Source organism: Pocillopora damicornis, chromosome 10, assembly GCF_964200805.1.
Source record: "Pocillopora damicornis chromosome 10, jaPocDami1.2, whole genome shotgun sequence".
Classification (NCBI taxonomy): domain Eukaryota; kingdom Metazoa; phylum Cnidaria; class Anthozoa; order Scleractinia; family Pocilloporidae; genus Pocillopora; species Pocillopora damicornis.
In genome coordinates, this window is record NC_142679.1 from 19,270,561 (window position 1) to 19,294,393 (window position 23,833).

The window sequence follows — 23,833 nt, forward strand, 5'->3', positions numbered from 1 at the left end:
AAAAACTGGCTTCTAATATTACGGATCAATGTTGACCTCAGTTATAAAATTGCAAGGCACCAAACAAGCGCATGGAGAGAAAAAACTTTTCATCACTGTTAAAAATCTACTTCCCGGGGGCCTAACGACTTGAGAAGCCAAAGGGGATCTCTAACTTATTCACTAGGCATCACAAATTATCTCTAATTTATTCACGTGCGAATGGAAGACTATAATTTTAAGATACAATAAATGGTCACAATTTGAACTCGGTTGTAAACGTTTTCCTGCTTTAACTCAAGGATTGTTAAACTTTTATAGCCTTGTTAAAACCAAATAACGGCAAGGAGTATTTATGTTGGTACGTTTAATTGTTTCCTCGCGGTCGATGACCACGCTCTAAATAAACTCATTACCTATTTCCCAAGGGCATGGCAATAAAAGGTTCCGTGAATGAACAAAGACTCTTTTGTTATTTCCCTTGAACGATGTAGGAGCGGTAAGCAGTCTTAACTATAAATAGAGTAGACTGAAGTACCTTCGTTATACTGCCTAGCAAAAAACAGCCAAGCAACCAACTCAAGATGAGATCTCTACAGTGTTTCCTCGTTCTCTTGGTCACTGGCGCTTCAGTCGGTTTCGTAGTCGACACATCGCTTTATCATCAAGCCCTTCTGAAGTTCTTTAACGAAAATGTTGATAAGCTTATCGAGGGATTGAAGGGTGTAGAGAACCAGGATGATCCAACGAGCCAACCTGCATTCATAGTAAGTTAAATGGTCAGTTTTAAGTGCCGCTCTCGACTTCCTTTCGAAAAAACAGTTTTCTTTTCTTTTTTTCCTCATGAAAAGGATTTAGGACACATCTTTCAAAAATATTTTGCTTATTCTCCAATTCTTTTTTTTTTTTTGCGTCGCCACTATAAACCAGACACCACCCGTGTGTCTGTTGTGGTCTTTGAGAAAGAATTCTCAAAATGCATCCTCAAATCGGGCTAAAAAATTACATCGGGCATAGTTAATGAACCAATGAGGTCACTGATTGCCTCAAACCCGCCTTATCTCTCTCGTTTTTATCCACCAACATCTTGAAAACAAACCAAATCAAATAGAACGTCAATACGTTGAGAAAAACCTAAAAAAAGATAAAAGGGGGGGGGAGACGAGGTTAGTTCAGTATGGAGGAGATTAAAAAGGAAAGATGCACTAACTGCTGATTACAAAACTAAACCTGGATCGACAGCTCTGGGTTTAGATGCGCACCTCTTACCTGGAAGTGGAATAAGTGAATTCATATGTTTTTGGACATGATTCTTGACTTTTTCGCTGTCTTTGTTTAAATGACTGCTGTTAGATTTCATCAAAATTACCATGCTCTGCTAACCATGCTCCCATTTACAGACTGATTGTGAACAGAAATTCGGAGAATGTGAACTTGATGCAGACACTGATGCCTGTAAACGATTGGAGTGCATGAAGAATTTTGGAGGATGTCTTAAGACTGACCTGTCGTCCGAGAAATCTTCCATACCTCCTCCAAAGATGGTGAGTCCATTATGAATGAAATGGTTGCCCCATTCTCTCTCTCTTTCTCTTTTTTCGTTGTTGAGAGCTTAAAAATTTTGTGATAGTGCCGCAAACATTTGTTGCACTTTTCTCGTAAGCAGCCTATTAAATTATCGTTAAATGTTAATCATACATCATATACACCAATCTCGAAAAACCTAAAAGACTTGGACTTACTCTGATAAACATACTTTAGTTTTTCAGTCATATACAATCTAACGTAGTCTATACCTCCCCGTAATCCTTCATTTTTCTTGAGGCAGTTTGCGTCACGATAAAATTCTTCTGCCGATGGTATGTTTGAACTCGTGACCACTACGCTTATATAAACACCAGCTACTTGAAAATAACTATATTTACCAGCAGTAGGTAGTAAGTATCTTCAAAATATTTTTTTCAAATTTCCCTTAGAAAAATACTTTAAGGCATATTTAAAGGGTACAGGTAAGAACCTATATGTACATACACCTCAGTTCCTGCTTCATGCCCTAACTTAACCTATTTTCTTCTTCTCCCTGATAGAGTCCCTGCCTTGACAAGACAAATACATGCTTCGAACTAGCTCAAGAAGACTGCACAAAAAAGTTAGAATGTACAGCGTGCAGCAAGTACTGCATGAATGAAGATCCAAACCCGCCGTCCTACTGCGCAGCTTTCTAGGCTGGCAGTCACCCGCTGGGAAAACCATCTCCTTCAGTCAAAAAAAAAAAAAAAAAAAAAAATCTTCTTCAGTCGACAACATCATGCATTGAAAAAGAAAAATAGCAAAGAAACTAGAAAGCAGTTGTAGTCAATGGTGACGGGAGGGATTTTCAACAAGCTTCTACTGAATCATAGAGATAGTTTGGGAATAAAGCATTGAGCAATTACATGCACATTTGGGAAGTGTTTCCTTTACCTCACATCAAATAACCATGCCCATACTTCGCAATTCTGACTCCTGAGTCAAAAAAAGAACTAAACTTCACCTACTCCAAATAAACCCTATTTCATACTTTCTTTACATCCTGGAGATTGTACCAATCATCTCTGAGGTTGTGTCGAGCTCTCTCAAGGACAAAATCTCCGCAATACCACAATTTTAACACATATCGTCACTCAAAGCCGAATGAAATTTACAATGATACCATGCTCCTTTCCGGGCGCAAACTATTACGTCATGAGATCACGCAATCGTGTCGTCAGTTAAATTGGAAAAAAGTTCTTTTTTTCGGTTGGCAACAAAAACGTTTTTTACCTTGGATAAGTCGCGCCCGGCCAGGAGGCTATCTCTCAATTTTCTTTTCAACGTGAGTGATTTTATTTTTACCATCAGTTAGCTTGTACAATATTTATTAGACTATTTTAATTGAAACCGATCTCCACAACAACTGCTTCCATCCTTGCAATTTTGCATTCGCGACGCATCGTACACGTTACAAGTATTATCGACAAATAAACCTTTTCTATTTCGGAATCGGTCACCGCTTCTCCAGCACTTAAAACGTCTTTCCTTTTCCTTTTTCCTTTGGCGAAGGTCTGGTACCGGACCAGAAAACACCCCTGCTCAGTTGATTCTCCAGATTCTCAACTACATGAGCTTTGGTGTCAATGTTCCTCTCTTCTCCACCCACTCTCTCTGGTTGTCTTTCTATATTGTCTTCCACTCACGGTCAGCTACACCAGACACAATGGCAAAATAACCATCTCCTTCTTACTTATCACATTTTATTTGGGTAGCACACAGTCACTTTTTTACACTATGCAGGGATGTGTCCGACCTAGCCCTTTGCCAGGACCGGGTAGCTATATGCAACCGCTTCTCTCTCTCTTCAAAGCTGTCTTTCATAAATACTTTCCCTCAAATGGTTGATGGAATTTTTATTTATTTAAATTTCCCATCTCCTTTCTATAAATGAAAAACAGTTTTTGAATCAGGCTTTTTTTTTGCTTAAATTATGATTTTGATAAGGAATTTCAGAGTGCAAATTTGGAATAATACAAGTTTTGAATTACAAAAATGTTAAGTGATTCATAGTGACATTCACAATAATAATGCACTATGCTTAAGTTGGCTTGATTTATTTCATATTTCTTTTTACTAAAGAAGAACATTTTTCCTCTCTTTTTCTTATGATATCGATGAATAGAAAATTTACATGAAGTAAAACAATTTTTTTTACAAAATTAAACTACAAACGATATATTTTCAGCATCTGATTCACATCTTCGATGTTTAGTTTATTTTTCGATTCTACACTTTTGAACTATTTACTACTCTTTTTCTTGATATACTTTTCTTTCCAAGTAAATATATTATACCTTCCGCTTCTTAAACATATACTATCGATCACATCAGCTTCTCTACCATGTACTGTCAAGACCACGACTGCCTAAAAAGAAGGAGCTTAGTTGCTCTAATTAATGGTGATGCCTTATGCCTTTCACGCACTTTCGTCCTGGCCGAATGACATACGACTCTAATTCTGGAAAAAACCGATAAGCGATCAAGACACCTTCCAATTAATGTTATTTTGCCTTAGCAATGGCTGTTCTTCACATCTTATTACAGAATGCATCCTCACTTCATTACATTGGGCAACTACAAAGAAGGAGAAAAACGAGCAAAGCAAATGGATTATATCAAGAACAACATTGGCTCTAAACTACACATTTGGTTTTATTTTGATTTACACCATGCAAAATGGCTCTTTTTGAATGGATAAGTTAGGACAAAAGCAGCCTCTGACTACACTTATTCTACATCGAACATTAAATACCTATCCTTTCAGATCGTATAATTGTCAATTTAACATCAGGTAAACTTTTATAAATTTCTGAGATATTCCCAGTAGGTGTCCCATGGAATATCGAAATGTAGTTCGTACTTTCTGATCCCTATAACAAATTGCTTAAAGAAGGTTTTTGCGTTAATTAAAGCCAAGGTCCTTAGGACGTGTTTGTACGGAGACTGCGCTGAGGGAAACTTCAGCCCCTCCTCCTCTCCCTCCCCCCACCCCACTTTTTTAGAAAGAAGTTTGTTCGGCTAAGCATGCCCCTACTTCCTTCCGTGAAAGCTAAAGCTTTTGCGTTCATCTTTAGCTCTGCACACTAAAAAGTTTGCTACGCGGGCCCTCAGGTATTTGCTGCATGCCATCTGTGAGATTACGGATTTGAATTATGTCGTAATAAAGTTCCTTATACCAAAGGAAACCCTAGGCCTACTTTTCCTCTGTGTTTCATACCACGTATTAGTCACCTGCCATTATGCATATCATGAATAACCTTGATTTAAGCAATAAAGTCCAATCAGTTGATATAGATGATATAGCAGTCGAGTGTGCCTGTGCTCGCGATAAATCCAGCATTGGCCCAGGCATATATATCGCAACAGTTGGACTTTAAGCAACCTTCAGTGTTTATTCAAAGTTTAAAACTCGGCCAGTCAAGAAACGTAGAGATTGAAAAAGAGCGCGTCTGCTTTTACGCGTAGAAAATAGAGCATTTTGAAGGAGAGAAATAGTTACTTAATTTCGAGAGATTTCACTTTGGCTAAGATTATTCTAACACCAATTTTCTCACTTTTGACATCAAATATATAAAAAATATTTGCTCGCTTGAGGGAATGCACCACACTACAGTACAAGAGCGTAATTCTTAAACTCTTAAAGAGTCTTGTCTTCAGTCCATGCCATGTGTACATGCTCATTTTATCTTATCCGCGTCATTTTTGCATGCCTGCGGAAGTACACCATCTGCTCAAATGTGAACACTCTACAACTGTGCAAGCTGTCTTGGCTTAATGTTTAAATAATTGGTCGTCAAATGCAAACACTTAACAAGACTCGTTAAGTTTCACTAATTCTCTAGTATATAAAATGAATCTTTTAGCTAGATAGGTGTACCGATAAATAAACAAGACGTTGCTGTAAAGTGTGTGTCGATCTTTTGTTTTCGTTTTTTCTCTGTTTTTTCTGGCTTTTTTAAATATATAAATCTTATTTTATCTTTTTCATCACGAAGGTAAATTTGTAAATCTTTTGTATATTCAGCTGCGCCCACTGACAAAATCCGGCAGAAACAATATAGTAGAAACTGAAGCGAAAGAGTTACACTCGGAAAAACTGTCTTCTAATTTTACGGATCAATGTTGACCTCAGTTAAAAAATTGCAAGACACAAGACACGCAAACAAGCGCAAGGAGAGAAAAAACTCTTCATCACTGTTGAAAATCTATTTCCCGGGGGCCTAACGACTTGAGAAGCCAAAGGGGATCTCTAACTTATTCAAGCAGCATCACAAATTATCTCCAATTTATTCACGCACGAATGGAAGACTATAATTTTGAGATACAATAAATGGTCACAACTTGCACTCGGTTCTAGGCGTTTTCCTGCTTTAACTCAAGGATTCTTCAACTTTTATAACCTTGTTAAAACCAAATAACGACAAGAAGTATTTATGTTGGTACGTTTAATTGTTTCCTCGCGGCCGATGATCCCGCTCTAAATAAACTCATTACCTATTTCTCAAGGGCATGGCAAAAAAAGGTCCCATGAATGAACAAAGACTCTTTTGTTATTTCCCTTGAACGATGTAGGAGCGGTAAGCAGTCTTAACTATAAATAGAGTAGACTAAAGTACCTTCGTTATACTGCCAAGCAAAACAGCCAAGCAACCAACTCAAGATGAGATCTCTACAGTGTTTCCTCGTTCTCTTGGTCACTGGGGCTTCAGTCGGTTTCGTAGTCGACACATCGCTTTATCATCCAGCCCTTCTGAAGTTCTTTAACGAAAACGTTGATAAGCTTATCGAGGGATTGAAGGGTGTAGAGAACCAGGATGATCCAACAAGCCAACCTGCATTCATAGTAAGTTAAATGGTCAGTTTTAAGTGCCGCTTTCGACTTCCTTTAGAAAAAACAGTTTTCTTTTCTTTTTTTCCCATGAAAAGGATTTAGGACACATCTTTCAAAATTATTCTACTTATTCTCCAATCATTTTTTTTTTTTGCGTCGCCACTGTAAACCAGACACCACCCGTGTGTCCGTTGTGGTCTTTGAGAAAGAATTCTCAAAATGCGGGCTCAAATCGGGATAAAAAATCACGTCGGGCATAGTTAATGAACTAATGAGGTCACTAATTGCCTCAAACCCGCCGTATCTCTCTAGTTTTCATCCACCAACATCTTGAAAACAAACCAAATCAAACAGAACGTCAATACGTTGAGAAAAAACCTAAAGGAAGATAAAGGGAGACGAGGTTAGTTCAGTATGGAGGAGATTAAAAAGGAGAGATGCACCAACTGCTGATTACAAAACCAAACCTGGATCGACAGCTCTGGGTTTGGATGCGCACTTTTTACCTAGAAGTGTAATAAGTGAATTCATATGTTTTTGGACATGATTCTTGACTTTTTCGCTGTCTCTGTTTAAATGACTACTGTCAGATTTCATCAAAATTACCAGATGAAAGCACTGCTAACCATGCTCCCATTTACAGACTGATTGTGAACAGAAATTCGGAGAATGTGAACTTGATGCAGACACTGATGCCTGTAAACGATTGGAGTGCATGAAGAATTTTGGAGGATGTCTTAAAACTGACCTGTCGTCCGAGAAATCTTCCACGCCTCCTCCAAAGATGGTGAGTCCATTATGAATAAAATGGTTGCCCCATTCTCTCTCTGTCTCTCTCTTCGTTGTTGAGAGCTTTAAGATTTTGTGATAATGCCGCAAAAATTTGTCGCACGTTTCTCGTAAGCAGCCTATTAAATTATCGTTAAATGATAATCACATACTCGGCACCATTCTCGAGCAACCTAAAAAGACTTGGACTTACTCTGATAAACAAACTTTAGTTTCCCAGTAATATACAATCTAACCCAGTCTATACCTCCCCGTAATCCTTCATCTTTTTCTTGAGGCAGTTCGCGTCACGGTAGAATTCTTCTGTCGATGGTGTATATGAACTCGCGACCGTTACGCTTATTTAAAAACCAGCAACCTGAAAATAAGTATATTTACTAGCGGTAGGTAGTAAATATCTTCAAAATATTTTTTTCAAATTTCTCTTGGAAAAGTATTTTATGGCACATTTAAAGGGTACAGGCAAGAACCTATATGTACATACTCGTCAGTTCCTGCTTCATGCCCTTACTTAACCTATTTTCTTCTTTTCCCTGATAGAGTCCCTGCCTTGACAAGACAAATACATGCTTCGAACTAGCTCAAGAAGACTGCACAAAAAAGTTAGAATGTACAGTGTGCAGCAAGTACTGCATGAATGAAGATCCAAACCCGCCGTCCTACTGCGCAGCCTTCTAGGCTGGTAGTCACCCGCTAGGAAAACCATCTCCTTCAGTCAAGAACATTACGCGTAAAAAGGAAAAATAGCAAAGAAATTAATGGTGACGGGAGGGATTTTCAAGAAGCTTCTGTTGAACTATAGAGATAGTTTGAGAATAAAGCATTGAGCAATTACATGAAGATTTGGGAAGCGTTTTCTTTACCTCAAATCAAATAACCATGCCCATACTTCGCAATTCTGACTCCTGAGTCAAAAAAGAACTAAACTTCATCTACTCCAAATAAACCCTATTTCATACTTTCTTTACATCCCGGAGATTTTACCAATCATCTCCGAGGTTGCGTCGAGCTCTTTCAAGGACAAAATCTCCGCAATACCACCTTTTTAACACACATCGTCACTCAAAGCCGAATGAAATTTACAACGATACCATGCTCCTTTCCGGGCGTAAACTATTACGTCATGAGATCACGCAATCGTGGCGTAAGTTAAATTGGAAAAAGTTTTTTTTTTTTTGTCGACCCTGGATAAGTCACGCCCGGCCAGGAGGCTATCGCTCAATTTTCTTTTCAACGAGAGTGATTTTATTTTTATTATCAGCTAGCTTGTACAATATTTATTAGACTATTTTTATTGAAACCGATCCCCACAATAACTGTTTCCATCCTTGCAATTTTGCTTTCGCGACGCATCGTACACCTTACAAATGTTATCGAGAAATAAACCTTTTCTATTTTGGAATCGGCCACTGCTTCTCCAGCACTTAAAATGTCTTTCCTTTTTCTTTTTCTTGGACTCGGCAAAGGGTCTGGTACCGGACCAGAAACACCCCTACTCAGTTGATTCTCCATATGTGAAGTGATTCCTAGTGACATTCACAATAATAATGTACTAGGCTTAAGTTGGTTTGATTTATTTCATATTTCTTTTTACTAAAAGAAAAGCATTTTTTTTTCTCTCTTTTTCTTATGATATCAATGAATAGAAAATTTACATGAAATGAAACAATTTTTTTACAAAATTAAACTACAAACGATATATTTCAGCATCTGATTCACATCTTCGATGTTTAGTTTATTTTCGATTTTACACTTTTGAACTATTTACTACTCTTTTTCTTGATATAATTTTCTTTCCAAGTAAAAATGTTATAAGTAAACATATTATATTTACTTCTTAAAATAATATTATATTTACTTCTTTTTCCACTTCTTAAACATTTACTATCGATCACATCAGCTTCTCTGCCATGTACTACTTCTCAGTAATCAACACCAATATACGACACCTGTCAAGACCACGACTGCTTAAAAAGAAGGAGCTTACTTACTCTAATTAACGGTGATGCCTTATGCCTTTTACACACTTTCGTCCTGGCCGAATGACATTCGAATCAAATTCTGGAAAAAACCGATAAGTGATCAAGACACCTTCCAATTAATGCTATTTTGCTTTAGCAATGGCTGTTCTTCACATCTTATTACTGACTGCATCCTCACATCATAACACTGGGCAACAACAAAGAAGGAGAAAAACGAGCAAAGCAAATGGATTATATCAAGAACAATATTGGCTCTAAACTACACATTTGGTTTTATTTTGATTTACACCATGCAAAATGACTCTTTTTGAATGGACAAGCTAGGAACACAAGCAACCTTTAACTACACTTATTTTACATCGAACATTAAATACCTATCTTTTCAGAACGTATAATTGTCAATTTAACATCAGGTAAACTTTTATTATTTTCCGAGATATTCCCAGTACGTATCCCATGGAATATCGAAATGTAGTTCGTACTTTCTGATCCTTATAACAACTTGCTTAGAGAAGGTTTTTGCTTCAATTAAAGCCAAGTTCCGAAGGACATATGTAGGTACAGAGATTGCGTAGAGGAAAACTTCAGCCCCTCCTCCTCTCCCTCCCCCCACCCCACCTTTCCAAAAAAAAAATTTGTTAGGCTACGCATGCCCCTACCTCCTTCCTTGAAAACTAAAGCTTATGCGTTCATCTTTAGCCCCACACACTAAAAAGTTTGCTACGCGAGCGCTCAGGTATTTGCTGCATGCCATCTGTGAAATTACGGCTGCCATTATGTATATCATGAATAACCTTGATTTAAGCAATAAAGTCTAATCAGTTGATATAGATGATATAGCAGTCGAGTGTGCTTAATTCCGTGGGTGTCGAGTGTGCTTCACTCCGTGCCTGTGCTCGCGATAAATCCAACATTAGCCCAGGCATATGTATCGCAACAGTTGGACTTTAACCAACCTTCAGTCTTAATTCAAAGTTTGAAACTCGGCCAGTCAAGAAACGTAGAGATTGAAAAAGAGTGCGTCTGCTTTTACGCGTAGAAAATAGAGCATTTTGAAGGAGAGAAATAGTTACTTAATTTCGAGAGATTTTACTTTGGCTAAGATTATTCTAACACCAATTTGCTCACTTTTGACATCAAATATATAAAAAATATTTGCTCGCTTGAGGGAATGCACCACACTGCAGTACAAGAGCGTACTTCTTAAACTCTTAAAGAGTCTTGTCTTCAGTCCATGCCATGTGTACATGCTCATTTTATCTTATCCGCGTCAATTTTGCATGCCTGCGGAAGTACACCATCTGCTCAAATGTGAACACTCGACAACTGTGCAAGCTGTCTTGGCTTAATGTTTAAATAATTGGTCGTCAAATGCAAACACTTAACAAGACTCGTTACGTTTCACTAATTCTCTAGTATATAAAATGAATCTTTTAGCTAGATAGGTGTACCGATAAATAAACAAGACGTTGCTGTAAAGTGTGTGTCGATCTTTTGTTTTCGTTTTTTCTCTGTTTTTTTTTTTCTGGCTTTTTTAAGTATATAAATCTTATTTTATCTTTTTCATCACGAAGGTAAATTTGTAAATCTTTTGTATATTCGGCTGCACCCACTGACAAAATCCGGCCGAAACAATATAGTAGAAACTGAAGCGAAAGAGTTACACTCGGAAAAACTGTCTTCTAATTTTACGGATCAATGTTGACCTCAAATATAAAATTGCAAGACACCAAACAAGCGCAAGGAGAGAAAGAACTCTTCATCACTGTTGAAAATCTATTTCCCGGGGGCCTAACGACTTGAGAAGCCAAAGGGGATCTCTAACTTATTCACGCAGCATCACAAATTATCTCCAATTTATTCACGCACGAATGGAAGACTATAATTTTGAGATACAATAAATGGTCACAACTTGCACTCGGTTCTAGGCGTTTTCCTGTTTTAACTCAAGGATTCTTAAAACCAAATAACGGCAAGGAGTATTTATGTTGGTACGTTTAATTGTTTCCTCGCGGCCGATGATCCCGCTCTAAATAAACTTATTACCTATTTCCCAAGGGCATGGCAGAAAAAGGTCCCTTGAATGAACAAAGACTCTTTTGTTATTTCCCTTGAACGATGTAGGAGCGGTAAGCAGTCTTAACTATAAATATAGCAGACTAAAGTACCTTCGTTATACTGCCTAGAAAAACAGCCAAGCAACCAACTCAAGATGAGATCTCTACAGTGTTTCCTCGTTCTCTTGGTCACTGGGGCTTCAGTCGGTTTCGTAGTCGACACATCACTTTATCATCCAGCCCTTCTGAAGTTCTTTAACGAAAACGTTGATAAGCTTATCGAGGGATTGAAGGGTGTAGAGAGCCAGGATGATCCAACAAGCCAACCTGCATTCATAGTAAGTTAAATGGTCAGTTTTAAGTGCCGCTCTCGACTTCCTTTCGAAAAAACAGTTTTCTTTTCCTTTTTTCCTCATGAAAAGGATTTAGGACACATCTTTCAAAAATATTTTGCTTATTCTCCAATTCTTTTTTTTTTTTTTGCGTCGCCACTATAAACCAGACACCACCCGTGTGTCTGTTGTGGTCTTTGAGAAAGAATTCTCAAAATGCGGGCTCAAATCGGGCTAAAAAATAACATCGGGCATAGTTAATGAACCAATGAAGTCACTGATTGCCTCAAACCCGCCGTAGCTCTCTAGTTTTTATCCACCAACATCTTGAAAACAAACCAAATCAAATAGAACGTCAATACGTTGAGAAAAAACCTAAAGGAAGATAAAAGGGGGGGAGGGGGAGACGAGGTTAGTTCAGTATGGAGGAGATTAAAAAGGAAAGATGCACCAATTGATGATTACAAAACCAAACCTGGATCGACAGCTCTGGGTTTGGATGTGCACCTCTTACCTAGAAGTGGAATAAGTCAATTCATATGTTTTGGACATGATTCTTGATTCTCGCTGTCTCTGTTTAAATGACTGCAGTTAGATTTCATCAAAATTACCAGATGAAAGCACTGCTAACCATGCTCCCATTTACAGACTGATTGTGAACAGAAATTCGGAGAATGTGAACTTGACGCAGGCACTGATGCCTGTAAACGATTGGAGTGCATGAAGAATTTTGGAGGATGTCTTAAAACTGACCTGTCGTCCGAGAAATCTTCCACGCCTCCTCCAAAGATGGTGAGTCCATCATGAATAAAATGATTGCCCCATCCTCTCTCTCTGTCTCTCTCTTCGTTGTTGAGAGCTTCAAAATTTTGTGATAATGCTGCAAAAATTTGTTGCACGTTTCTCGTAAGCAGCCTATTAAATTATCGTTAAATGATAATCATATACTCAGCACCATTCTTGAACAACCTAAAAGACTTGGACTTACTCTGATAAACATACTATAGTTTTCCAGTAATATACAATCTAACTTAGTCTTGAGGCAGTTCGCGTCACGGTAGAATTCTTCTGTTGATGGTATATATGAACTAGTGACCGCTACGCTTATTTAAACATCAGCAACCTGAAAATAACTATATTTACCAGCGGTAGGTGGTAAATATCTTCAAAATATTTTTTTCAAATTTCCCTTGGAAAAGTATTTTATGGCACATTTCAAGGGTACAGGCAAGAACCTATATGTACATACACGTCAGTTCCTGCTTCATGCCCTAACTTAACCTGTTTCTTTCTTTTCCCTGATAGAGTCCCTGCCTTGACAAGACAAATACATGCTTCGAACTAGCTCAAGAAGACTGCACAAAGAAGTTAGAATGTACAGTGTGCAGCAAGTACTGCATGAATGAAGATCCAAACCCACCGTCCTACTGCACAGCCTTCTAGGCTGGTAGTCACCCGCTGGGAAAACCATCTCCTTCAGTCAAGAACATTACGCGTAAAATGGAAAAATAGCAAAAAAATTAATGGTGATGGGAGGGATTTTCAAGAAGCTTCTGTTGAACTATAGAGATAGTTTGAGAATAAAGCATTGAGCAATTACATGCACATTTGGGAAGTGTTTTCTTTACCTCACACCAAATAACCATGACCATACTTCGCAATTCTGACTCCTGAGTCAAAAAAGAACTAAACTTCACCTACTCTAAATAAGCCCTATTTCATACTTTCTTTACATCCCGGGGATTGTACCAATCATCTCAGAGGTTGCGTCGAGCTCTTTCAAGGACAAAATTTTTGCAATGCCACATTTTTAACACACATCGTCACTCGAAGCCGAATGATATTTACAATGATACCATGCTCCTTTCCGGGCGTAAACTATTACGTCATGAGATCACGCAATCGTGGCGTTAGTTAAATTGGAAAAAGTTTTTTTTTTTTTTGTCGGCAACAGAAACATTTTTTACCCTGGATAAGTCACACCCGGCCAGGAGGCTATCGCTCAATTTTCTTTTCAACGAGAGTGATTTTATTTTTATTATCAGCTAGCTTGTACAATATTTATTAGACTATTTTTATTGAAACTGATCCCCACAACAACTGTTTCCATCCTTACAATTTTGCTTTCGCGACGCATCGTACACGTTACAAATGTTATTAAGAAATAAACCTTTTCTATTTTGGAATCGGCCACTGCTTCTCCAGCACTTAAAATGTCTTTCCTTTTTCTTTTTCTTTGGACTCGGCAAAGGGTCTGATACCGGACCAGAAACACCCCTACTCAGTTGATTCTCCATATGTGAAGTGATTCCTAGTGACATTCACAATAATAATGTACTAGGCTTAAGTTGGTTTGATTTATTTCATATTTCTTTTTACTAAAAGAAAAGCATTTTTTTCTTTCTTTTTCTTATGATATCAATGAATAGAAAATTTACATGAAATAAAACAATTTTTTTACAAAATTAAACTACAAACGATACATTTTCAGCATCTGATTCACATCTTCGATGTTTAGTTTATTTTCGATTTTACACTTTTGAACTATTTACTACTCTTTTTCTTGATATAATTTTCTTTCCAAGTAAAAATGTTATAAGTAAACATATTATATTTACTTCATAAAATAATATTATATTTACTTCTTTTTCCACTTCTTAAACATTTACTATCGATCACATCAGTTTCTCTGCCATGTACAACTTCTCAGCAATCAACACCAATATACGACACCTGTCAAGACCACGACTGCTTAAAAAGAAGGAGCTTACTTACTCTAATTAACGGTGATGCCTTATGCCTTTTACACACTTTCGTCCTGGCCGAATGACATTCGAATCAAATTCTGGAAAAAACCGATAAGTGATCAAGACACCTTCCAATTAATGTTATTTTGCCTTAGCAATGGCTGTTCTTCACATCTTTTTACTGAATACATCCTCACTTCATAACATTGGGCAACTACAAAGAAGGAGAAAAACGAGCAAAGCAAATGGATTATATCAAGAACAATATTGGCTCTAAACCACACATTTGGTTTTATTTTGATTTACACCATGCAAAATGACTCTTTTTGAATGGACAAGCTAGGAACACAAGCAACCTTTAACTACACTTATTTTACATCGAACATTAAATACCTATCTTTTCAGAACGTATAATTGTCAATTTAACATCAGGTAAACTTTTATTATTTTCCGAGATATTCCCAGTACGTATCCCATGGAATATCGAAATGTAGTTCGTACTTTCTGATCCTTATAACAACTTGCTTAGAGAAGGTTTTTGCTTCAATTAAAGCCAAGTTCCGTAGGACATATGTAGGTACAGAGACTGCGCAGAGGGAAACTTCAGCCCCTCCTCCTCTCCCTCCCCCCACCCCACCTTTCCAAAAAAAAAATTTGTTAGGCTACGCATGCCCCTACCTCCTTCCTTGAAAACTAAAGCTTATGCGTTCATCTTTAGCCCCACACACTAAAAAGTTTGCTACGCGAGCGCTCAGGTATTTGCTGCATGCCATCTGTGAAATTACGGCTGCCATTATGTATATCATGAATAACCTTGATTTAAGCAATAAAGTCCAATCAGTTTATATAGATGATATAGCAGTCGAGTGTGCTTAATTCCGTGGGTGTCGAGTGTGCTTCACTCCGTGCCTGTGCTCGCGATAAATCCAACATTAGCCCAGGCATATGTATCGCAACAGTTGGACTTTAACCAACCTTCAGTCTTAATTCAAAGTTTGAAACTCGGCCAGTCAAGAAACGTAGAGATTGAAAAAGAGTGCGTCTGCTTTTACGCGTGGAAAATAGAGCATTTTGAAGGAGAGAAATAGTTACTTAATTTCGAGAGATTTTACTTTGGCTAAGATTATTCTAACACCAATTTGCTCACTTTTGACATCAGATATATAAAAAATATTTGCTCGCTTGAGGGAATGCACCACACTACAGTACAAGAGCGTAATTCTTAAACTCTTAAAGAGTCTTGTCTTCAGTCCATGCCATGTGTACATGCTCATTTTATCTTATCCGCGTCATTTTTGCATGCCTGCGGAAGTACACCATCTGCTCAAATGTGAACACTCTACAACTGTGCAAGCTGTCTTGGCTTAATGTTTACATAATTGGTCGTCAAATGCAAACACTTAACAAGACTCGTTACGTTTCACTAATTCTCTAGTATATAAAATGAATCTTTTAGCTAGATAGGTGTACCGATAAATAAACAAGACGTTGCTGTAAAGTGTGTGTCGATCTTTTGTTTTCGTTTTTTCTCTGTTTTTTCTGGCTTTTTTAAATATATAAATCTTATTTTATCTTTTTCATCACGAAGGTAAATTTGTAAATCTTTTGTATATTCAGCTGCACCCACTGACAAAATCCGGCCGAAACAATATAGTAGAAACTGAAGCGAAAGAGTTACACTCGGAAAAACTGTCTTCTAATTTTACGGATCAATGTTGACCTCAGTTATAAAATTGCAAGACACAAGACACGCAAACAAGCGCAAGGAGAGAAAAAACTCTTTATCACTGTTGAAAATCTATTTCCCGGGGGCCTAACGACTTGAGAAGCCAAAGGGGATCTCTAACTTATTCAAGCAGCATCACAAATTATCTCCAATTTATTCACGCACGAATGGAAGACTATAATTTTGAGATACAATAAATGGTCACAACTTGCACTCGGTTCTAGGCGTTTTCCTGCTTAACTCAAGGATTGTTCAACTTTTATAACCTTGTTAAAACCAAATAACGGCAAGAAGTATTTATGTTGGTACGTTTAATTGTTTCCTCGCGGCCGATGATCCCGCTCTAAATAAACTCATTACCTATTTCCCAAGGGCATGGCAAAAAAAGGTCCCATGAATGAACAAAGACTCTTTTGTTATTTCCCTTGAACGATGTAGGAGCGGTAAGCAGTCTTAACTATAAATAGAGTAGACTAAAGTACCTTCGTTATACTGCCTAGCAAAACAGCCAAGCAACCAACTCAAGATGAGATCTCTACAGTGTTTCCTCGTTCTCTTGGTCACTGGGGCTTCAGTCGGTTTCGTAGTCGACACATCGCTTTATCATCCAGCTCTTCTGAAGTTCTTTAACGAAAACGTTGATAAGCTTATCGAGGGATTGAAGGATGTAGAGAGCCAGGATGATCCAACAAGCCAACCTGCATTCATAGTAAGTTAAATGGTCAGTTTTAAGTGCCGCTCTCGACTTCCTTTCGAAAAAACAGTTTTCTTTTCTTTTTTTCCCATGAAAAGGATCTAGGACACATCTTTCAAAATTATTTTAGTTGTTCTCAAAATGCGGGCTCAAATCAGGCTAAAAAATCACATCGGGCATAGTTAATGAACCAATGAAGTCACTGACTGCCTCAAACTCGCCTTATCTCTCTAGTTTTCATCCACCGACATCTTAAAAACAAACCAAATCAAATAGAACGTCAATACGTTGAGAAAAAACTTAAAGAAAAATAAAACGGAGGGGGGGGGGGGGAAACGAGGTTAGTTCAGTATGGAGGAGATTAATAAGGAAAGATGCACTAACTGCTGATTACAAAACTAAACCTGGATCGACAGCTCTGGGTTTGGATGCGCACCTCTTACCTAGAAGTGTGATAAGTCAATTCATATGTTTTTGGACATGATTCTTGACTTTTTCGCTGTCTCTGTTTAAATGACTGCAGTTAGATTTCATCAAAATTACCAGATGAAAGCACTGCTAACCATGCTCCCATTTACAGACTGATTGTGAACAGAAATTCGGAGAATGTGAACTTGACGCAGAAACTGATGCCTGTAAACGATTGGAGTGCATGAAGAATTTTGGAGTATGTCTTAAAACTGACCTGTCGTCCGAGAAATCTTCCACGCCTCCTCCAAAGATGGAGTCCATTATGAATGAAATGGTTGCCCCATTCTCTCTCTCTGTCTCTCTCTTCGTTGTTGAGAGCTTCAAAATTTTGTGATAATGCCGCAAAAATTTGTTGCACTTTTCTCGTAAGCAGCCTATTAAATTATCGTTAAATGTTAATCACATACTCGGCACCATTCTCGAGCAACCTAAAAATACTTGGACTTACTCTGATAAACATACCTTAGTTTTCCAGTAATATACAATCTAACTTAGTCTTGAGGCAGTTCGCGTCACGGTAGAATTCTTCTGTCGATGGTATATATGAACTCGTGACCGCTACGCTTATTTAAACATCAGCAACCTGAAAATAACTATATTTACTAGCGGTAGGTAGTAAATATCTTCAAAATATTTTTTTCAAATTTCCCTTGGAAAAGTATTTTATGGCACATTTCAAGGGTACAGGCAAGAACCTATATGTACATACACGTCAGTTCCTGCTTCATGCCCTAACTTAACCTATTTTCTTCTTTTCCCCGATAGAGTCCCTGTCTTTACAAGACAAATACATGCTTCGAACTAACTCAAGAAGACTGCACAAAAAAGTTAGAATGTACAGTGTGCAGCAAGTACTGCATGAATGAAGATCCAAACCCACCTTCCTACTGCGCAGCTTTCTAGGCTGGCAGTCACCCGCTGGGAAAACCATCTTCTTCAGTCGATAACATAACACATAAAAAGGGAAAATAGCAAAGAAACTAGAAAGCAGTTGTACTTAATGGTAACGGGAGGGATTTTTAAGAAGCTTCTGTTGAACTATAGAGATAGTTTGAGAATAAAGCATTGAGCAATTACATGCACATTTGGGAAGTCTTTTCTTTGCCTCACATCAAACGCTTTCCAAACTATTTTGTGTTTTCCAAAATAGCATTTTCCGTGAAAAATGGACCTTTTAGACATATATTTCATATCGATTCCGCAAAATATCGTGCTTTTTTCCAGACAAAGTGAAATGTTGGCTTTAAAGCAGCACTATTTAAGCAAAAAACACGGAAATTTCTCCTATTTGATAAAAGCAAAACGCTTCAGTTTTCACGGATTAAGAAAATGTGTTGCTTCAAAAGAGCAACATTTTGTATAATTAAACGGAAAGTTAAACGTAGGTACAATTTACTCGTACAAATATTCATTTTTTTACTGCGTTGCTTGTTAAATCTGGTCAAAGTGCACATAATACTCTGCACGTTTAAGAATGGAACGATAAAGTCTTTGATTTTAACCCTTAATATGTTTAAGCGGTTTTTTTTTCATTTTTATTTGACATGGTATCAAGAACTGTAATGCAGAAATTCTGCAAAGTTTGACGGCCCAAGCGTGCAAAAATTCTGCACGCCTTGACGTCCAGTGCTGCAGAAATTCTGCATGGCATGGCATGGCGTCCAATGATGCAGAAATTCTGCAAGGTTTGACGTCCAGTGCTGCAGAAATTCTGCACGCCTTGACGTCCAGTGCTGCAGAAATTCTGCATGGTATGGCGTCCAATGATGCAGAAATTCTGCAAGGTTTGACGTCCAGTGCTGCAGAAATTCTGCACGCCTTGACGTCCAGTGCTGCAGGAATTCTGCACGCCTTGACGTCCAGGGCTGCAGAAATTCTGCACGGTACGACGTCCGCAGCAGCAGAAATTCTGCAAGCAATGACATCCTGAGTTAAAGAAATTTTATGTGTTGCAAGGTCAATGCTGCAGAAATTCTGAGTCGTTGCTTTTCCATTCTCAAAAAAGACAAATTGTAAAGGGCCCACGCATACCAACAATTTCGATCAGTTTTCTATTTATGCCTCTTCTATTTTTCAGTGATCATAGTTGAAATAACAATACTGTGTATGCTGATGTTTCTTGAATGATAGGATAAACTTGTGAAAATAAATCCACGGTTGGAAACTAAAGGCTATTAACAGAGGCCCATACCCGCTTTATTAAACAGAACTATTCATAAATCATGCAGGCTTTTAATCAAATGCCAAAAGGTAAGTTGTTGAAAGGAAATTAATTTTCTCTTCCCTGCAAAAAAAAAAAAATCGTGTAATTGAATTATTGTACACATTCAGGATGAGCTCCTAACACATTTAAGATTCTTTTTAAAGTTTGTTTTCAAATTTTTTAAAATTTCGTTTAATCAAAGAAAAGATGGAAGTAATCCTGTCTTGGCATAAGGAGAGCTCATCTGTTGCAGAATAGGATGATCTGTTCATTTTTAAAGAAATTTAAAATTAGATGACCTTGGAATGAGGACTGTCGGGAACCGTGAACAATGCCTTAAGTCGTTTTTAGTTTCGCTATTGTTGTTTTTGTCATGACCGGAAATGTCTCCAATCAATCAATTTCCCAGAATGTACTTTGTGCTCCGAGGTATCACGTTTCTTTTCTAGATGGTTGAGAAATCCTGCACGCGGTCGAGTTGTTGTTGATGCTTTAGTTATACCTGGATTGTATTCGTCGATTAAAAGAGTTGATTAATCAGGGAACGTGTCTTTGGTGCGTTTTCGACAAGGACACTTGAAGTTGAATTTACATCACCATCACTGAGTGACGATATCGTCATTAATTGATGAGATAAATGTTTTTCCTCGAAGTTACCCGTTCAATAATTTTGATTTCAACTGACGATGCAAGATTTAGATTTTTGACTCCTCTTCCTTCTGTTCACAAGGCGATGCAGTACTGTTGATCCAATAGTATCCAAGAAAATTAGTCTTTCACTGCTCACACATAATTGTCTACAATTACGGGGGTTTGTAAGGCCTCCTTCTGTACATATGGATCTGAAAAATTAAAAGAAAGTGAATTTACATCACATGGACATTTCAAAACAGGATGTATGAATTCATCAACACTATCTTGACTATGATTTGAACAGGTCTTGGTGTAACTAGGCTAGCTTGGCTTTCGCGCAGATAATGTTTTACTGAAGTTTAGCCGTACTGAACCTTTCGTATAACCGTGGGTTTATTGAAGCAAATTGAAACGCATCCCTTCAGTAAATTCGTTGGAACTAATTTGTCCTGAGAGAGAGATAGTAAGATATTGCAGGCCTAAGACGAATTTTCAAAAAATCAGTTCATGCTTCATGGACATAAAAGAGAAAATTTCTAATCTCTCCTCTTATGTTCATGGTTTCAGGGAAATCTTGAGGTTTTCACGCTATGAAAAAAAAACGAAAAAATTCAGGTTCAAGTATACTTCAGGCCTCATACAATTTCGTAAATTCACGAATAACGTTAACCTTTCAGTAAAATTCACGCGTCGCATTATAACTTTGGCCTTCATCACGCGTCACGTATAAACCCTTAGTGATGCACCAGTTTATTCATACCTTAAGTTTCCTCTCAGAAAGTGATTCTCCACAGGGTCCAGCAAAGGAATGTGATGACTTTTGCAAAAAGTCCGCACCAATTATTTTTGGAGAAAAGGTAAACTCTTGTTCCTGTTCTGTAAAGATACGCAGCTCCTGATTGTATTATTTTGATGCACCATACTTCCAATACTCCCATTCCCCTTATCTTTCGGAGGCATCTGGCGTATGAAGAATTTAACGGACGCAAATGAGATGTGAGTTAGTTCAAAGCCCAACTATTTTCAAAGCCGACAGACCGATGAATCATGAACTCGTGTCTTCTCATCATTGCCTCTCTTGTAATAAAATTTAGGGCGCAATTAAGAGCGGCGAAGAGAGAGTCGCAAACAACGACATTTCTGTCTGAGGTTTTCACACCTTCAAATCAATTAAGAATATGACATTTTCCCGTGAGTGCTAAACTAATCAACTTAAAGCTTCCTTGATTCTTTCTCATGCTCGTTAACTGTTCGAAATGCCTTGCAATTGTAAGGCCTTGTCCACACTAAACCTTCTTAAGCTCAGAAATTTGAGGGTTTTTTTTTATAACCATACTAAGGAAACAGATCTATTTTTCTTCGTCCCGGCGGGCTATAAGTACACTGGCGGCACATTGGGCATGCACTCAATTATGGTTAATTATAAAACTAAAGAGCCGCGACGCCGGCGGTTTTGAAAGGCACCGATTTCGCTCAATGAATACTGACCTTCACATGCTTAGCGCTCACGGTAGGCCTAGTTAAAGATATGAAGTCTCCATTCGTTTGCATTATATACCAAATTGGCGAGTATAGGGTTAGTATTTCGATTAGAACTCGTAAGCTGTGCACTGTGCAATTTCACCAACGAGGGACAAAAGTCCCTTCAACCTATTGTTTTACAAACCGCCGACATCCGCTCGTAATATCCCAAAAAATCGTAGAATTGGGCTTTAGTCAGTTTTGTTTGCTATGCGCTCTTGTCAGACTCTGAGTTGAGTTAATTTGTATCCGTCGAACAAAAATATTTCAACCGATGATGGCGAGGACACCGGAAACATATCCCATTTCTACGAGCCATGATAATTTTTACGATTCGGGAATCACCACCAGAGGAAAGACATCCCAATGAAGATCAGTGGGTTGACTTCGATGACTCAAACAATTCTTTGAATGCAGGATCTTTCATTTATGGAGAAATAATTCCGGATTTAGAGAGTCAATTAGAAATTGAAGGTAAAGTTAAAATCACCTGAATACAAAGTATCACAAGCAGCAATTCAGTGTCGATAACTTTTCAAATTTCAAGGTTGACAAGAGGTCAAAAGTATGCAAGTGTGACAGGTAACGCGAACTTCAGTCGTAATGTATCGTAACAATAAATGTAATTTAGTGTTATCAACTGAGTTGACAACGTAAATTGGCCACTGCAAAGAGTTTAAAGGCTGACGTTTCGAGCGTTCGCCCTTGGTCAGAGCGATTGGGTAACGATAAATATAGAGCGATTAGGTAACGATAAATGGTCTGAGTCAAACTTTGTTTACCAGGCACAAGTTTGCGATCTCATCGATATAGATACAATTTTACCAAACGCTTATTGAATCGTCATCTCTAAGTCGATCTCTTGTTTATGAATTGTATGTTTTCAGTCCTCGATGGAGATGTAGAACCCACAAACATTTGATAAAAGCACATTTTAGGCCAATTTTGTTGTTGCGAAAATTGATACGATGCATTAAACATTAGTGAATTATTTCAGATTTCTTGGATTCCGTCGTTGTTTTCAATGCAGAACCCGGCCAAAACCAGAGGCGCCCTCACAATGGCTTTGTAGAGTGGGTCTTCAGTACATTATCCCTTTCATTGGTTTGTGATTTATTAGGCAACATTGCACGGTTTGATTTTTCTTAGTCTGGAAACAGTTGCAGCTGACAGAGAGAGAGGATTGTTTTTCCTAGAGGCTTATTTTTGCCCTCTTATTGAGATACACATGTAGCATTATTACCTACTGTAAACATTGGTGGAGATATTAATTAAAATCTGTGATACTGTTAATTTAGTTTTCCTCTGAATAGTGAACGGTTTAAAGTTTCCATCAGAAGGTTGAGCATTAATTTCCTTATAGTCTTTTGCAAGACAATGCAAGATTTAAATGATATATTTGCTCTCAATTCATCACGTATACAGATATTTTAAAATAGGTCAAAGGACTGAAATCGTGACTATATAGAGTAGATTGCTTATTTGCTGTATAACAAACTTCAATTTTATAAATTAATGATATTTTTCAGTCAGTTTTTGTATCTGATCATAAAATAAAGTGATATGACTTAAATTGTATGTTGTATTGCTTACTTTTTTTTTAACATTTTTAATATTCGCATTTTATCATGTGGCATTAAGCCATGTGCTATTTTAGGTACATAATTCCTGTTGAAAGTTAATTGACAGAATATTTGTGGCATCTGTTATTGACTGGCTAGAGAAAGACTGTTATATTCCTGTATCCATGAGTGAATTTCTGCAACATCTGGTGAATGAGAGGATGCAGAATTTCTGCAACATCCGGTGTATGAGTTGTCACAGTGTTTCTGTGACATTCAGTGACATTCTGTGACATTCTGCAATACCTTGTGAATGAGAGGTTGCAGAATTTTTGCGACACTCACTGAATGAGTTGTTGCAGAATTTCTGCAACACCCAGCGTATGAGTTGTCACAGAATTTCTGCGACACCCAATGTATGAGTGGTTGCAGAATTTCTGCGACACTTAGAGTATGAGTCGTCGCAGAATTTCTGCAACACCCAGTGTATAAAGGGTCGCAGAATTTCTGCAACATCCAGTGTGTGAGTGGTAGCAGAAATTCTGCGACATCCAGTGGACTATTGGTTGCAGAATTTCTGCAACACACAGTGCATGAGAGGTTGCAGAATTTCTGCAACATTCAGTGACTGACTGTTAGCAGATTAGACGGATTACCTCTGCATCTTTTCATGATTGTCCATTAACACATAGTTTCTTACGGACGCGCTTAATATTGCAGAGGAAAATGTAAAT

General features: G+C 37.8%; 4 protein-coding genes and 2 long non-coding RNA genes across 6 annotated transcripts; 5 read left to right on the top strand and 1 right to left on the bottom strand.

The window, feature by feature from the left end:
• The first annotated feature begins 544 nt into the window (after positions 1-544).
• On the top strand, positions 545-2,204 carry LOC149039275 (uncharacterized). The gene is made up of 3 exons (XM_089185783.1): positions 545-746; positions 1,380-1,523; positions 2,067-2,204. The coding sequence occupies exons 1-3, from the start codon at positions 564-566 to the stop codon at positions 2,202-2,204; spliced, it is 465 nt and encodes a 154-aa protein (XP_089041909.1). The 5' UTR covers positions 545-563.
• Positions 2,205-6,158: 3,954 nt separating this feature from the next.
• On the top strand, positions 6,159-8,008 carry LOC149039276 (uncharacterized). Its single transcript, XM_089185217.1, has 3 exons — positions 6,159-6,394; positions 7,026-7,169; positions 7,712-8,008. The coding sequence occupies exons 1-3, from the start codon at positions 6,212-6,214 to the stop codon at positions 7,847-7,849; spliced, it is 465 nt and encodes a 154-aa protein (XP_089041343.1). The 5' UTR covers positions 6,159-6,211; the 3' UTR covers positions 7,850-8,008.
• A 3,335-nt stretch (positions 8,009-11,343) lies between these two features.
• LOC113672300 (uncharacterized) lies at positions 11,344-13,147 on the top strand. Its single transcript, XM_089185218.1, has 3 exons — positions 11,344-11,548; positions 12,191-12,334; positions 12,848-13,147. Exons 1-3 carry the CDS (start codon positions 11,366-11,368, stop codon positions 12,983-12,985), a joined length of 465 nt encoding a protein of 154 aa, XP_089041344.1. The 5' UTR covers positions 11,344-11,365; the 3' UTR covers positions 12,986-13,147.
• A 3,285-nt stretch (positions 13,148-16,432) lies between these two features.
• Positions 16,433-18,083, top strand: LOC149039277 (uncharacterized). The gene is made up of 3 exons (XM_089185784.1): positions 16,433-16,724; positions 17,290-17,454; positions 17,946-18,083. Exons 1-3 carry the CDS (start codon positions 16,542-16,544, stop codon positions 18,081-18,083), a joined length of 486 nt encoding a protein of 161 aa, XP_089041910.1. The 5' UTR covers positions 16,433-16,541.
• A 1,445-nt stretch (positions 18,084-19,528) lies between these two features.
• On the bottom strand, positions 19,529-22,303 carry LOC149039278 (uncharacterized). The gene is made up of 2 exons (XR_016180116.1): positions 20,777-22,303; positions 19,529-20,225 (listed from the first exon to the last, which is right to left on the bottom strand). It is a non-coding gene; the product is annotated as an uncharacterized LOC149039278 (long non-coding RNA).
• LOC149039279 (uncharacterized) lies at positions 21,873-23,112 on the top strand. Its single transcript, XR_016180117.1, has 2 exons — positions 21,873-22,011; positions 22,535-23,112. It is a non-coding gene; the product is annotated as an uncharacterized LOC149039279 (long non-coding RNA).
• The last annotated feature ends 721 nt before the right edge of the window (positions 23,113-23,833 follow it).